The sequence below is a fragment of the Astyanax mexicanus genome, chromosome 8 (genome assembly GCF_023375975.1).
Source record: "Astyanax mexicanus isolate ESR-SI-001 chromosome 8, AstMex3_surface, whole genome shotgun sequence".
NCBI lineage: Eukaryota > Metazoa > Chordata > Actinopteri > Characiformes > Acestrorhamphidae > Astyanax > Astyanax mexicanus.
Window position 1 is genome coordinate 14076203 of NC_064415.1, and position 16738 is coordinate 14092940.

At 37.5% G+C, this 16738-nt stretch overlaps 1 protein-coding gene and 1 long non-coding RNA gene across 9 annotated transcripts in view; one reads left to right on the top strand and one right to left on the bottom strand.

The window, feature by feature from the left end:
• clcn3 (chloride channel 3) overlaps positions 1-16738 on the top strand; it is a 57232-nt gene that overhangs the window by 5952 nt on the left and 34542 nt on the right. For 5 of the 8 annotated variants that reach the window (XM_022678082.2, XM_007238393.4, XM_049482916.1 and 2 more), the window contains exon 2: positions 3560-3735. In XM_022678082.2, the coding sequence (XP_022533803.2) occupies positions 3576-3735 (160 nt within the window). In that variant the 5' untranslated portion in view covers positions 3560-3575. Of the gene's footprint in view, positions 1-3559; positions 3736-5677; positions 6290-12522; positions 12830-16738 lie in introns of those variants that run through there. The other 3 variants (XM_007238398.4, XM_007238394.4, XM_007238399.4) reach the window with 3 other exon arrangements.
• Positions 11700-12863, bottom strand: LOC125803987 (uncharacterized). Its single transcript, XR_007440467.1, has 2 exons — positions 12779-12863; positions 11700-12471 (listed from the first exon to the last, which is right to left on the bottom strand). It is a non-coding gene; the product is annotated as an uncharacterized LOC125803987 (long non-coding RNA).

A 16738-nucleotide genomic window follows, 5' to 3' on the forward strand; every position in this document is an offset into this window, starting at 1 on the left:
TTATGTGTTCAACAATACAGCATTTGGCCGGAGCCGGATCATTTCCTCTTCTTTCTTTGCTCACCTTAATACATAAATATTTTTTTGCAATTTGTAGCCTGAAACACTTTAATAGCTTTTATTCCATTGTTGCAGTTAATGTGTGATTTAGATTTTGTACAATAGCAGCTGATGCTGATAGTCAACCGGAAATAAAAAATGTTCTTTTTTTTTTTTTTTACTCTCCTGCTTCATACGTCTGGTTATATACAACTTTTCTGACCACTGAGGAGACTTTTTATACAGCACTACAACTGTGTCCTGCAGAGCAAAATGATGACAAACTGCTCCTGAGTGAGACACAAATCTGAGAGAGACACACATTTGGCTTTTTTAAATTTTTTTTTATATAGTCTCTTATGTGGTTGTCACCCCTGTTTTTTTGACAAACACGAGTAGCTTGCAATAACATACATTTCTCTACCAAATAATTCTTTATAATTTCAGATCTAGCAGTTTCTGGTGCTCTATCAGCTTGGTTACATCCTTGTTACACTATTTGGACAGGTATTGGGACACCTGCTCATTCATTGTTTCTTGTGAAATCAAGGCTATTAAAATATTTACTTTAGTTTTCAGTCTCTACTAGATTTTGCAGCATTGCTTTGTAGATTTGATTGCATACAACCACATATGTATTAGTGATTTCAGGATGTTTGATGATCACCACCCCACCTTATTATTTCAAACTGGCAAATTCACCCCAAAACTGTTGGATGGAGCCTCATCAGTTCAGAGAACCCCTTTTTTATATACTGTTTTACAGCTCAATGCTGGGGGCTTTGTACCTTGAAGTCTATGCCTGGATTATGCATGGTGCCAAAAGGTTTATGTTTACGTACTTCTGAGAGTCATATTCTATTGGCAGTTTTTCTCTACTGGTAGAACTCAAGCTGTATGTGTTTGTGAGCATTTTACACATCTGTGTCAACGGTGGGTGTAACTTTCTAGTAGTTGAACGCATGCATTGGTAAAGGAGTGGACATGTAGTGTTTAAAGAGATATGTCTAGTGCTGTCTCCATAATGAGCATGTGATTAATCTGATTTATTAAAAATGTGAGGTCTGTAATTTTTGACTGATTACAAAGCTTTAATTGTCTTTTTTTCACATGACTGCACAAGGTCCTGCGTCACAGCTCGTTATTTTTGATTGCAGCTTCAGACTCTGCCACATGTGGTCCCTATTTGCCTCTGAGGGGCGTTAGTTTGGCTTGCACACATTTTACAGAACCAGATCTGCCGTAGATCCTGATTAATTTTTGTGCATTACGCATCATTCTGATATTAGATTACTGTTTGACCCAATGAACGCTGGAACACACACCTGCTCTTTTAGCTGAAGTTATAGGTTCTGGTCATGAGCTCTTTGCACGGAAACTTTCATTTAAACAGTGGAACACTGGGTATCAGTCTGTTTAAATGCTTCAGCTATTATAATTGAGGATCTCTTTCCAGCTGAGACTTGTGACTGTAATCTTTCACGTGATGAGTCACGACTCATCTTAGAGAGAGAGGGAGAGAGAGAGAGGGAGGGAAAGAAAGGGGCTGTTTTTGGAAGTCATAATCTCTTTCTCTCTACAGTTTGGCTGCACAGACGGCAGCGTAGAGTACATTAATATAAGGGAATTATAGCTGCAGGGAGATTTAAGAAGAATATGCCTCTCTTTGCAAAATCTGCACTGGATTGACCTGTAAGCCACTCATACATCTTCTTTTTTTTAATGCTGCTCAAACACTACTGTATTCCTCTGTTTCTGTGAAGCTTTTTCTGTATCTATGGCACATTTTATTGGTATTTTTAAGTGCTCACTTTCTTAACCAGCTACTGTTATATTGCATCAATGTTTTCCAATAAATCGACAAAGTAGACGTGATCCAGAATGATTTTGGATATCATTTTAATGTACATATTAATTATTTATAATTTGTAATATTAATTATTATTTTTTTTTCTTTTTTCTAAATATTATGAAAAGTTTCTTTGTTTTGTTTTGCATCTTGTACACATTCAATATGGTAGGGTCATGGTAAAGGGCTTGTCACTGTCTGCTGTATCTATCCTCCGATGTCGGTGTAATCAGTCTGCTTAAGCTAACTTTCATATTGTTTACCAGTTGGGCCTGACAAATAACCCTGGCCTATCACAATAACTAATTTTGTATGGGCAATACATTGTCCTAGACATATCTTATAATAAATTGTGCTATTGTCAGTTTCTGAACATTTATATGACACTTTATCTAATGAGAACGTAGTGCCATAATAATTCAGTTACATCCATTTTTGGAGCAATGATTAATTTAATTATTAAATAAACAAATAAACAAAACTTAAATATGTCAGAATGCCAGCTTGTTTATGTAAATGGACAAGCTGTTATCAGAGAAAAATAATGGGGAATATGGATTTTAGAGGAAGTATTATGCAAAGTTACTCTTTCAGAAATTGTCTTTGAGATTTTATAATGACATGATGTGACAAGACGGTCTTGGGCACTGCAATACATTTTTAGATATTGAGCTAACTACTGACTATTTATTAATTTATTTTTGTTCAAAATGTTTAGGAAAATGTAATCAAATTTCATTAGTGCTGTATGTATATCAACAAAGTATCTATCTATCTATATTCTTGACAAATATACAGTTGTGAACCTGTATTGATTTTAGGAAACCTCCAAAAAATATATAATATTACAATGTATTAAGTTTCAAAACATATTCCTCATATGAGAATTAGGCTTTTAAAAAGTTTTTTAGTAATATAACTGTTTTGTTAGCAATAAGCAGTATATTGTCCTATTAAAAAAACATGTATCTACCAAACATTAAAAAAGAGAGAGAAAAGGTGTAAGGGACTGTTTATGTAGTAAATGCTTTTTATTGGACAGTGATTATATGGTCTATGTATATAATATATGAAACCAGTAATATCCAGCAGAGGGCATCATACAGCTGGTGCTCTGCAAGCTACAGGGTTTCCACCTTGATATTCAGCCTCAGATGTGTGTCAGCTCAGAATAAAAACCAATAACTGGGTCAGTTCTCTATCGGCTCCTGTGTGTATGTTTTTAGATTCTGTGCAGCTGAACCTGGCTGGCAGATGTCTTTAATGTTTAATAAGAACTGGTAGATCATCTTTACCTTTACAAAATACAATAAAAATCTGTGTAATGCCTTGGCCCAAGAATTCCAATGCCAGTCTTTGGTGCCTCGAGCAGCATATCAAAATAAGGAATGCTTGATGAGATCAGATGATTTTTTGTAAGCATCTAGGAACCAACACTCAACCTTTCATGTATTTCTATCAAATTAGGTCTAATATATTTTAACAAAAATGATCATTTAAATTAAAAAAAAATATTAGAAATAGCTGCTCTTTATACCAAAAATAAACATGAACATTCACGCCTAGACTTATCAAACTAAAATGTTAAAACGGTGAGAATTGACATTTCATTTCATGTTCTGTGAGTAGGAGTGTAATCTTCTAAGCATCTCTGTGCGTGTATGTTCTCAGGGCGCCACATAGCTAAATGGAGTCGGAGCAGCTGTTTAACAGAGGCTACTGCAGGAACAGTTATAACAGCATCACCAGCGCCAGCAGTGACGAGGAGCTGCTCGATGGCGCCGGCGTCATCATGGACTTCCACACCACTGAGGACGACAATCTGCTCGACGGGGACGCTTCCCCAGGTATGAACATAACACACCTGCCCGAAGTGCACAGTCTATTCATTCATCGATGTAGATGTTTACTACACTTCTGAAAAATGTCTCAAATAGTTCTTTAAGCAATGACAACAAAGAACGAGCCACATCTTTATGAAAATGCATACAGCATATAACCTTTTTTGAATCACATTGTGGCTTTAGTAATATTCTACCTTTTTTTTTTTTTTTTTTTTTTTTACAAAATCTGCCTGCAAAATCTTTTTGCAATATTTTTTTTCCTTTTTTTCCTTATATATCAAACATGCAGAAGTGATATTGACAGAAATGGGGGGGGGAATTATGTAAAAATGTATGTAGGTTTTTTTTTTCTCTTCACAAGACTTGAAACTATGTGTTTGTACATTATATGTGCATGCATCAGTATTGTGCATGCCTGTGCCTGTTTTGTCTCTTAATTTAATCTCTTATTTTTACTTAGACACTTATGACCCTGCTTTCACATGCTACTGAACTGTGTAAAGTATGTGCTGGGATGCAGGAACATGTGCTCCTTTATTCAGTGGTTGTTTGGATAAATTTGGTGTTTATGTATCTAATAAGACAGTTAACTCACCATGTGCAAAATTGAATTAGCGGTGGCTCGTCAGACGACAAGGCTCTGCTGTTTTCTCTGACAGTCATACAGTGTCCTTACTTAAGGATGTTTATTCATGTGTTTTCGAATATTTCCTGGCTTTATAGGAAAGGGCAAAACAAACTAAGCTAAGAGAAACAGCAAAATGGCCATGGACATTTTTTCCAGTTCATAAAAAAGGTGTGGTTACTTTGGTTGCAGAGGAGATTATAATTCGGAAGGTGATTTATGATTAATCTTAGAAAAGTATTATTCAGTTTAAATTCATTGTAGTCAGTTATGTTGTGTTTGTAGTCTTTCAGCTCTAGTTTGGATTAGTTTTACACATTTTTCCTTGTAAGATATTTCTAGTTCTGGGTATACTTGCACATATTTTTTGGGGGGGTAGATTTCTGGTGATGTTTAGGAGTTTGTGGGCAGTGTTGGGTACCTGCATAGAGGAGCACATGGCTGTTGATGGTTGGGAGTCTTTGTGGAGTCTAGTTAAGATATGAGGCTTTGGTAAAAACAACAATCATTGTTAATTTGTATTAATTTATGAAGTTTTGTGATGCAAGCTACTGTCACAGAAGCAATGATCTCACACACTTAAAAAGGTGTCTGACATCTTCCCAATCACTAGTAATGCCCCAACACCAGGAGTGTGACGACTAGCACATGCCTCCTCCGATACATATGAAGTCAGCCACCGCCTCTTTTCGAACTGCTGCTGATGTAGCATGGTCGAGTAGCATCGCAGCACACTCAGAGTAATGTGGAGAGAGATTGCCATCTATCCACCCAAAGTGAGCAAGGCCGGTTGTGCTTTCTCAGGGCTCCGGCAGCTGATGGTAAGCTACATGAACAGGATTTGAACTAGCGATCCCACCATAGTGGCTGCATCTTAGTCCACTGGGCCCTTCTGTATACTAGTTCTCTATACAGTGATATGGATTTTCATATGTTGGGACAGTGAGTATAGGGCCCAGTTGTGGTTAAACTAAACATTTTTTCATTTTTCAATTGTCTGGTAACTGTACTGGATCATATATATGGTGATGTCACCGTTTCCCAGTTTGTGTTTGGTGGTCCTCTGAGTGCAGTAATTCTGTAAAAGCTGGTGAGCCCCCCCCCAACTCCTCATTAAGTTCATAATTCATTAGCTCCCCCCTTCTCATATAGCAGGCAGTGTCTGACAGGCTTTTGTTCACTCGATCACAAGCACAGCCCGGCCTTTGTGCCTGCGCAACGAGTGGGTGTCGGCTTACACTGTCACTCACCAATCTCTGTCCTATCAGATTGCTCCGTTCTTACTGACTGCCCTGGAGCTGGAAAGTTACTTGTCAGACAAGGGCCACAGGTCTAAGTCCAGTTTGTACAAGGGCACTTTGAGGAGTGGCGTCAGACAGGAGTAAAGTGGATACTTGGTGAGAAAAGCGAAATAAAGGTCAGCTGAGGCTTTTGGTTGACATCATGTACCAGCTGGACCAGCCTGAGTGTAACTGGAGGACGTTTGTATAGTTCTGACGTGGCTGTTTCAGGATGACACCCGAAGGAACTCGTTTAACAGCTCTGCTACTTTTGGAGCCGGTGATTCAGGAAGTTTGACTTTGTCCCTGAGGAATTACTGTGGGTCTAAGGCAAAGTGTGTTTGTGTGCGTTTGTGTGTGTGAGCGCAAGTGAGTGTGTAGGGTGCTATTTTTGAACTTATGATGGGGGACCCTGGTGTGGTCCCTTACTCAAGTTTCCTCAGTGTTTTAGGTGTGTGAGTGTGTAAGCGCTGTGTGTGTGTGTATGAATGTGGAGTACTGTGGCGTTACTTGATCTTGAAGGAAGCCGAGTGTGCGGTTCGGTGCCAGATTGAGACACTTTCGCTGTTGAAGCAGAACTCATGGACAACATCATCACCTGGTCCAGTACAGTTACCTGGCAACAGGAGGATTTCAGAGAGGACGGTTTAAGGTAAATAATGGGAGATTTGTTTGGCAGAAGTGTGTGGGCATTTCTGTTTTCATAAGACTTGTATGTGTGCTTTCTTTTAAGAGGGCAATGGTAATTAATCATTAATCCATGACTAATTTATATGAGGCCGCATTTGTTCAATGTTGGCACTTTAAAATTTAATTAAATGCTCTGTGAATTTTCAATCAGTGTTTTTTTTTTTAACATTCTACAATATGGCTGCATTGATTTGCCACCACTTATTGTAGTAGGGGTGTTCCATATCATATCACACACAATAATTTTGGCAATGTTTTTGAATGTTATGAACGATATAATACCCTGAAATATCGTGTCATATCACCCAACCCTAATTATCACATCAGGGACAATTTTTTTATTTGCTGTTTTTAGCAACAAAAAAAATCACACTGTTCTCATTTTCCATTATATATCTACTAAAGACAGATTTTATCTGTCCAGTATCATTTATTTTACTTTAATCCTGGATATATGGAGATATATGGAGTGCATTATAAGTATTGTGGCATTCTGCATTATTGACTTCTGTTACAAATCTGACAAAAAAAAATCTGATTTTTATTTCTCAGTGTGTGTGTGCCATATCATATCGTATATAATAATACAATTTAATTTTCATTTTGTTACAGTAGTGTATTCTTGAAATATTTTGTCATTTAGTGTTATGTTATATCACCATGAGTATTGTTATCGCAAAAATAATGAAATATTGTGATATTATTTTAGGACCATATCACCCACCCCTATATTATAGTATAATACAAAATTATAGTAGTACAGTAGTAGAGAGTGAGGTAATGTGGTATAGGGATTGTAGTGTGGAAGGGAATTAATGTTAATGTAGTGCAAATATAATATAGTACAGAGGGAGTAATATAGTACAGTAGGAATTAATCGTAGTGTATTAAGAAGTACACATAATGTTTTTTTTCTGCCTTTGTCATGTTTGTATTGTGTAGTAAACCATGCGTAGAGATTTGTGTCATTGTGTTTGACAGAGACAGAGAATATTCAGAGCCATGCTGAGTTTGGTTGTTTCTAAAAAAGAAGTTGTCTTTTGAATCATGATGAAATCATAGGTTCTCTTTAGGTCTTTTGACATTAACACATATCTTCACTAAACCTAATCCAGAGCAGACTGTTGAAGGAATGTGTATGCAGTGCATTATATTTAGATATGTATGCAGCTAATTTTGTTAAGGCAGGAAGTTAATAATGGCAGGATTCGTAACTCAATTTTAAAGATTCAAGATTAAAAGATTTGAAAACAATATGTAGTAAATTAATTAAGTGCTTGACTTGAATAGTACTCTAGTGTATAATGTGTGCCTAAGCATATTGCCCTATAAAAAAAACTAATATGATCAGACCACATATTTGAATATGGAAAGCAGATGAGGATGATATGGAGTACAAGGGTTGTTTTGGTAAAACCCTGGTGATACGATACATATCACAATTTATTATTTTGAAGGATTGTTATCAAGAGAATATATTGTATTTTTATCAAATATTAGTAAAACTGTGATGGTGTAAAATAGAACATCTTATAGGATCTGAATACAGAGTGCAACACTGCTGTCTTTTTTGGTCGGATTTAAACACAACACAGAATAAACCAGTGTTTTTCACCAATCTTTACCTGTAAACTATTAGTTAATAATCAATACTGTGTTTTGGGGAATTAAAACAATGAGTATAAATACTGTAGTATTTGTAGCTCTTAGCATATTTAGGTTTTCAGTCACTTTTGTTGCAGTGAAATATACAAGTGTAGGGATATTAGTAGAACAGTGATTTGCTCATGTGACACAGTAAGAGATTGGCATGTCCCCATAACCTTGAAAAGTTGACTTGACTTGTTGAAGTACTATTTTGTAGTTTTTGCAAGTTGTGAGCATGCAGCAATGCATGTTTATGAATATTGGAAAACCTCTGTAAGAGAAAACAACTAAACTACAAAGAATTTTACTGGTAAAGTGTTGTTAATGCTTCTGATGACTGATTAGCTGTGGTGTGCACAGTCAGTGAAAATGGCCACACAGTGATGCTTGGCAATCCCCAGCAGTCAGGTACGGAAGTGTTTTGGACCAGGCCTACTAGTTTTACAGAACCAGTGATGTTCATTAATATAACTTGATAGTGGGTATATTAATCAGAAAAAAAATCTTTCTTAGTTGGGTTCCAAAGGGTAAAAAAGAAGTCCTTCAGAGCAACAGTTATCGCAACAAAAGGATATTCTGCAAAAAAGCAAAGGACCAAAATTCAGTCTTATCTATTGAGATGATCATGGTCTAGATCAACTGAAACATGGTTCGTTTCATCTGCAGTATGGAAGCACCTTTTGGAATGAAAGTTACTAGAAGTTGAGGCAGGTCATGAAAATCCATTAAACAGTTTAACTGTTAAAAGAAAAAAAAACTTTGTGTTAGGGCTGCACAATATATAATTTCAGCATCGATATTGCAATGTACACATGCACAATAGTCACACTGCAGGATGTACTATGTTTTATTCAATGTTTGAGGAATGTCAAATTACATTCAAAAAAATTATAAATGCTGCTTGATACAAAGAAAAATGTACACTTCTCATTTTACATAACAGCATCTACCATATTAACAATTTAATCTACCCAACAGCATTTATTTTGCTTTTAACATTAGCAGTTTGCATTATTATTATTTTGACACATTGGATCATTCCTGTATTTTCTGATATTGCAGCATATACTAAAGTGCCAGCAGTGTCAGTTTTTTTTCAGCATCATGTAGCCCTACTTGGTGTTGTGCCCAAATTCAACTTCCCTTTATGTACAGATTACGCTGGTGATTCCTGTATCTACTGTAACCCTTATTTATAAACAGAAAAAAAGGTATCCAGTGGCAATATCTCTCCAAACCCTAATAGCAGGTGGGATTGTGCCACAAAGTATAGTCACACCAAAGGATCAAAGAACCAAAAATGATTTGGATTGGATTTTTTAAAATTTATCATGTTCGTTCACAGGCATGCGAGCATACATGGTTATTGAATAAATGTATGTGTATTCAATAACCACATAGAATACTGTGTTATACAGAGCTACTTCCTAGTATAGGATCTGACTTGCATTGCTTTGGCAGGTGTGATAACAGCTCTGCTTACCACCAGAGCATGATCAGTTCTAGATAAGTGCAGCACCACTGATGCAGGTTAAGATGAGAATTACTGACTCATATCCGAGGGAAGTCAAACCTAAAAATAGATGCAAGAGAACTTGTTTTGTGCTGTTTGGAACTGTACCTTGCAACATACCACAGTACACATTCGATTCCAAATACCTGGTTTGCACTTGACGCATGTGGACAATAAAATAAAAAACATATAAAAATATTGTTTGCAGGAGATGTCTGATTCGAATCCTGTAATGCTGCTTGCCATCAGCAACTCCAAAATAAGCTTGATTGGCCATGTTCTTTCTGGATGGGTAGAGGCTATTCTCTCCCTACATTACTGCCAAGGTAAAGTCAGTCAGCACAAGGCGTCTGTGAGCTAATATAGCGGAACTGAGTTACTGTGCTTTCCTCTGAGCTCATGTATCGGAGGAGGCATGTGCTATTTCTTCACTCTCCTGGTGTTGTGGCATCACTAGTGATCATGGGAGTGCAGCTGAGTGGGTGGCATAGCTGGCATAGCTAAATTGGGGAGAAAAGCAGGATACAATTAAAATGAAAGTAAAAAAAAAATGTCTGGCAGAGTGAATTAAAATTATTTTTAAAATGAAACCGAAATATTGTTCTAACTAAGTGAGTTCTTGCACTTCTTCTCTTTTACACGTTTAAGATTTTTACACAATCAGCCAGGGATCAGTAAATGATCATTTCTAAATACTCTGATATACTTTAATACTGTTATAGTAGCTGACACTTATGGGAAGCTCTGCGTCTTGAGTGAATAAAAATATAAAAAATAAGACTTTAAAGGTTTGTGTTATTGTAGAACTTAACCTTCTAACTTACTGGAGTTACTGGAGGATCACATCCCTTCTTATTTTCTGAAAACTTGGACTGATCTTTTTCACTCTTTAATGCCAGGAATTGAGTGAGACTGCGAGTTTGTAACACTGATAGTTTCTGACAATTGTGATGTTATGATAGATGGAAGGATAAAAGATGCCACAGAAGGCTTATCCCCTTTGTCTGCTCTGGGGTGTATACCTATTGTTTGTCTGAGCTGGTACAGAGGACTTTAAATGGCTTTCTTGTGTCTGCGTTTTAAAGAGGGTGTTGTTTGAAAGAACATGCCAAGGGAAACGCACTTTACTAACCAGCTATGAATAGTACAACTTAATACTCCTGTCTGACAGGTCTGTGCTTTGTCCTGTGCATATGTACATTTTACTTATAAACTGTAACTAAGATGATTGTGTCATTGCCTTGGGCTTTGTTATAATAATGCTGGTGAACACAGCAGATTCTTAAGGTTAATGGAAGGGTTTTTCCTTCACTTGTAAAGTTGTAATTTTACAGAAGAGTTTTTTTGCGCGGCCATGATACACAATCTGCCCACAGACTGTTCACTGTACACAGTTACAGTCCTTGCCTCTATCAGTTCACGTCCTTTTTATCTGAATGCTACAAATCGTAGCTGAAACCACTTGATGTATACAGTAATTACTTCCACAGGTTCTTTAATGAACAACCATTTTTGCATAATTTTAAATACATTCATCATCATCAAAAATAATTTTACCCAAATGGGCTTTGACAGCCCTTATGTTAATGAGGCTCTGCAAACAGTGATCCTATCGTTTCTGTGCACTGACTCTGCTGTGCTATTCCAAAAGGATAATGCTCATCCACATACTGCTGCCAACTTTTAAGCTTGCCTTAATAACATGGATACTATGCCATGGCCAGCCACATTGCCAGACCTGTCCTTGATTGAAAATTAAGTGATTCACCTCTACTGCTAAATCTGCAGGAACTGCTTGAATATTCGAGCTGCATGCTTTGAATTATTTCACGACCCCATTTGAAACCTCTACAACTTTGTGCCGAGACATCTGGCATGTTGTATTACACATGCATTTCACACTACTTATATATGTGTAGCTCGGTATACAGCTCTGTAAAAAATTAAGAGACCACTTCAGTTTCTGAATCAGTTTCTCTGATTTTGCTATTTATAGGTATATGTTTGAGTAAAATTAACATTGTTATTTTATTCTATAAACTACAGACAACATTCCTCCCAAATTCCAAATAAAAATATTATCATTTAGAGCGTTTATTTGCAGAAAATGAGAAATGGCAGAAATAACAAAAAGATACCGAGCTTTCAGACCTCAAATAATACAAAGAAAACAAGTTCATATTCATGAAGTTTTAAGACTTCAGAAATCAATATTTGGTGGAATAACCCTGTTTTTTAATTACAGTTTTCATGCATCTTGGCATGTTCTCCTCCACCAGTCTTACACACTGCTTTTGGAAAACTGTATGCCACTCCTAATACAAGAAATTGGTTAGTTCAGCTTGATTTGATTGCTTGTGATCATCCATCTTTCTCTTGATTATATTCTAAAGGTTTTCAGTTTGGTAAAATCAAAGAAACTCCTCATTATTAAGTGGGCTCTTATTTATTTCCAGAGCTGTAAACAACCAAGAGGTGCCTATATTAGTCTACATATATTAGAATTAATCATTTATTGTTGTCAGTACTCCTTATCTTCATTCTAAATAACATTGCAATCTGACACTTTGCACCTTCTGGGTGCAACTCTTCACATCATTGCCTTTTTCTAAGCATGGTTACACATACACACACTGTGCAAATACATTAGTATTTAACAATAATCACAATATGCTTATCTGTCAATATCATAACACGTATTTTCAGCTATTTCTTGAGCAGAACATTCACAGGAGAAAAGCAGCTAATCACGCAGTGCAGGTGAAAGGCCTCCAAGACTGTCTTTTGGGAAACCCTGGCCTGACCAGAGCCTTTAATCCATATGCCTGGGCACCCCTACTGCTGATGAAATGAACTACTCTGCTCTAGAGCTGCCCTTCGCACTCCCCCCACAGATCAGGACTGAATGGTCTGGCCCGGCAGTCGCCCATAGCAACCAGCTCTCCTTAATGTGGGTGATGTCATTGGTCTTCAGTGGTCAGCTGCTGAAAAGGAGAGTGGGAGGGGGGAAGAAGGGAGTGTGAAAGAACAGAAGGGAAGGTAGGGGAGAAATGCGAACACACACGCGCACACACACACACACACACACACATTCTCAACCCACATAGGCGTGTGCACACGCACACACACATACACACTCGCTCGCTCATATCCTCACAGCTAGTGTCACTGCGGTTAGGAAAGATGGCAGCCGGCCTTGAATAGGGAGCTACTCTCTGTCACACACACTCTTTCGTCACAGCCAAGCTGCGACGGGCAGCATGGAGGAGGATTCGGCCGACCCGTACTTACCCTACGACGGGGGAGGGGACACCATCCCCTTGCAGGAGATAAGCAGGCGAGGTACGCAGCGCAGCTCTCTCTCTCTCTCCCCAAGATTTCCCCTCTTCAGTGGAGAATTACTCTAATGTCGTAGCTGTTAAAAGGAGAACCCTGCATTAATGTACATCCTCAACCACTGATGCCTAATATAGCCTTCAGTGATGTGCTTTTCTCTCTGTTAATGATTAACCTTGTTCAGCAATTCATTTACTGTGTGTATACATGGCTGTGGGTATAATAAGCCCAGTTATCTGTGCTGCTATGCTTTACTACCACTGTAACGTTCAGCATTCTGCTTGTGTGCGCGAGCAAGATCCTGTCCTGGCATGTGTGTGTTTCCCTTATCAGCATTGTAGATTATTTTCATTGTGTGTGGTAGAAAGTACACAACGTAAAATTGTGTGATCGCTTCAAGAACATGTCTGCCGCCCCTGGGCAATTGTCTCAATCTGGCATGTGCAAGTGCCCACGTGTGCAGTCATACATGTTTAATGTTTGTGTGCCAGACTTCATTGACTGTGCCACCTCCCCAGAGAGGAGGACACTGTGTATGTGTGTAGGTTATGGGCAAGCAGCTGCTTCGTGTCCTTCTCAGGGTGGGCTGGAAGATCCCTGTGATTCCAGGCTGGCATGCATTTGTCATTCATCAGTGCTTCAACAGGAGATACTTGTTGCATGGTGTTTTCCCATATCCATGCAATGTCTCAGGCTAAGGCTTTCACATAATTTATAGCAGTCTATAACGGATCCGGTAATTTTGCCTCCGATCCGAGTCACTCTATACAAAATATAGCCAGATCATTCAGAGATATAAAGATTTGAAGATGAAATAAAAAAAAAATAAAAAATGAAGATGTTCTGCTGAATTAATACTAAAGAAAAATCTTTACAATTTTTTTTTATATAAAAGTTTATATAATATGATATTCTGGACAGATTTATCTTGTTTTATAGTCATTTTTTTAATGACCATTTTATAGCATGTCCAGTTCCTTTAAAACACTGGAGGATCTTTAAATCATGTTGTGATTTGTGTGTGCACGCTCAGTGCACGCTCTGCATACGTGCACACGTAGAAATGCACGCTCTGAACTGATGCCTGTTCATGTCTTTTATTGTGATTAGCACAGTATGTTTAAATGCACAAAAAGCACCTCAAAAGAGCTGTGGTATCGCTGTGAATAACCTCAGTCTCAAATTGCATCTCAGCAACAGAGGAAGCTCTTGATAATGCAGACTGTGCTCATGTGACCTAATGAGCCTGGAGGCGGAGCGAGGTAGGGAGAGGTAGAGGTCCTCAGTGAACGCACAAATCAAAGTGCTTTTTAGCATGGAAAAAAATGTGCAGGCAATCCATGTGCCGAAAAACCTTTAAAAAGCTCAAACTTATTTAGGATTTTGCTTTATTGTGTTTTACATTAATATCAGAATATCTCTGTTTTATAATGTGATAAACAAGCTGTGGCTCTGTTTAAACCTGGTCACTTCATGCTTCTTTATTATCCAGATTATATCTGGATATGGCCAGGCCACATTAAAATGCAAGTGTAAACACCTCTGCATGCATTTAAAATAGATTCAAATTGAATCACTCAAACCACTTCGGGAAATGGCCTGAGACAAATCTGAGTCACATTTAGTAGTGTATTCATGTCAATCTGTTTGAGAAACATCTAACAACAGAAACTACTTTCCATGCAGTACATCTCTGCTGAGGTCATCATCTCCTGTTGATGTCTAAATGGTTGTTTTTTCTAAATGGTGTGAGGAAATGCACAACAGCAAGTAAAATTGTCAATTTCAAGGAAAATACTTCAGTCCAGCACAGCAAAATGCTGAATGGATGAACAGCTATTTGTCATTCAATGAGTGGATTTGTGTATTCTATCCCACACAGCAATCAGATTTCCGTTTGACTAACTAGAAACTCATTTGACTACCAAGTATAAATACATGTGGCTAAAATCTTATCAGAATACAATCCTGATACCAGTCACATAAAGTGACCAGGTGTAAACAGAGTGCTAGCATTTTGAACACACTGTTCCTGCTGGTTTAAAACCACAATTAAAATATGTCTGAATGGACCCCAATTCTTACCCAGAGAGACGAATCAAGACATCTCTAGGTAAAGGCACAGCAGACTCTGTGTAAAATGAGAACCAAAAAAGCAGTGTTGTTACTCGCCAGAGCAGATTTAAAAACATGGAGCATGGGCAGCCAATTAGGGTGGCATGTCTCTGGGGTTGGTAGTGGTTGTGCACACAAAAACAGAAAAAAATTAAATTTTTATCTAAATTATATTATACTGATTGACAGCAAACAGAGACTGTTCAAGGCTCCATCTCTGCTGAGTTGTCGTAATGACAATGACTAAAAACATCCAACAAACCAACACCGGAATGTGTCTCACATATAACGATTCCTAAATTGTTGAAAAAGCTAAAATTACTTTATGATTAAATAAATACAAATCCAAAAGGCACCCAAACACATTAGAGAGCACTCATCACAGTTCCTCAAAATCCTTATGGAATCATATTAGTAAACTAATTTTGAGGTCAAACCTGATTTTTTTTTCTGTTTTGTGTGAAATAATATCTAAAAATATCTGGACATGCTATACTTTGTAGGTGATTTGTTTTAGTCTGGCCTCTGTTGGGAGCTGTTGTACTGCTGTATTGTTGCCTAAGAATGTAATGGGTTAAAATAACACTGGTAAAAATATGAAACTCATTTAAAGTAGGCCTTTTTCAATGTTTTTCAATGTTTTCCATTGCAGACTGATCTCTGCAGCCAGTTCAATAGAGTTAATGCACAATAAGGCCTACAGCCTGTTGCTTTATTGCAGTTCATTAAAGGCCACATAAGCAATGATTTTAGACACAACCTGATGCATTGTGTTTCTCTATATGCCCATTCATCTTACATGGCTTGTCTTACTGATATCTGCCAGCCTTATATAGCTTATAAAGCTAACAATGTTTCAATGCTTCCTTATAAGCCTGTGTGTTGTGCAACCTAAGTGGAAGCTGTAAGCTGGCAGAACGGAGGTGAGTGTGTGTTCACACTGCCAGTCACATGTCTCATGTGCTGAGAGGGCTCAGGGAGGTCATTTTCCATTCTCTAGCCCTGCTTTTAGCAGCAGGCCATTTCCGAACAAAACAGAGAGTGAAATAAGCAATATGGAGAGCCGAGCAGCATTACGCAAAACAGGATTTCTGCATAGCCAGGTATCTTGAGCCTTAAGTGAGCATGTAAACCAGCAAATCAGCTGATTTAGAGCACACTTATGATGAAAGTCCTTTGAAAGTCCTGAAGTGTGTCCTTTTTACAGATAGAGATTATATTTATTGAACCTATATGCTTTTCACTTTTCCAAGTGGTAGTCAGTCAGGTGAAAGATGTTTAGGGTCCATTTTCAGTTCAGATTTGGGCCACTTTTATATGTGCTACTGAAATCCAATACATATCTGATATATGTGGCAGTGTGACTCATCTGAACAGCCGGATCAGAATTCAAGATGTTTTATGTTTTTTCAGTTTATCATTTGCCAAGAGAAGGGAAAATGGAGGACAGTAGTGAGAAAGGTTTTCAGTGAGGAGAAAGTAAGGTAACAGACCTTATTAATATTTTGGGATATTTTTCTGTATAAACTAAATTATAAAGTACATATCACAACCACTCTGTGTTAATACCAATAAAATAGTGTGAACAGCTTTAGTTGTTGTATGAATGTAGCCTATAGGCTTTAATTTATTAGTATTTTTATTATTTATTAGTATTTTTACTAACTACTAATATGAAAATGAGCAAGTATGTTTCAAATGTTGTAACAATAATCCTTTTATTTATATACATTGAACAAAATCTTAACCTGGCCTCTGTGTTGTTTCAATCTTGGCCATTTTCACTTTTTTACTTAACTT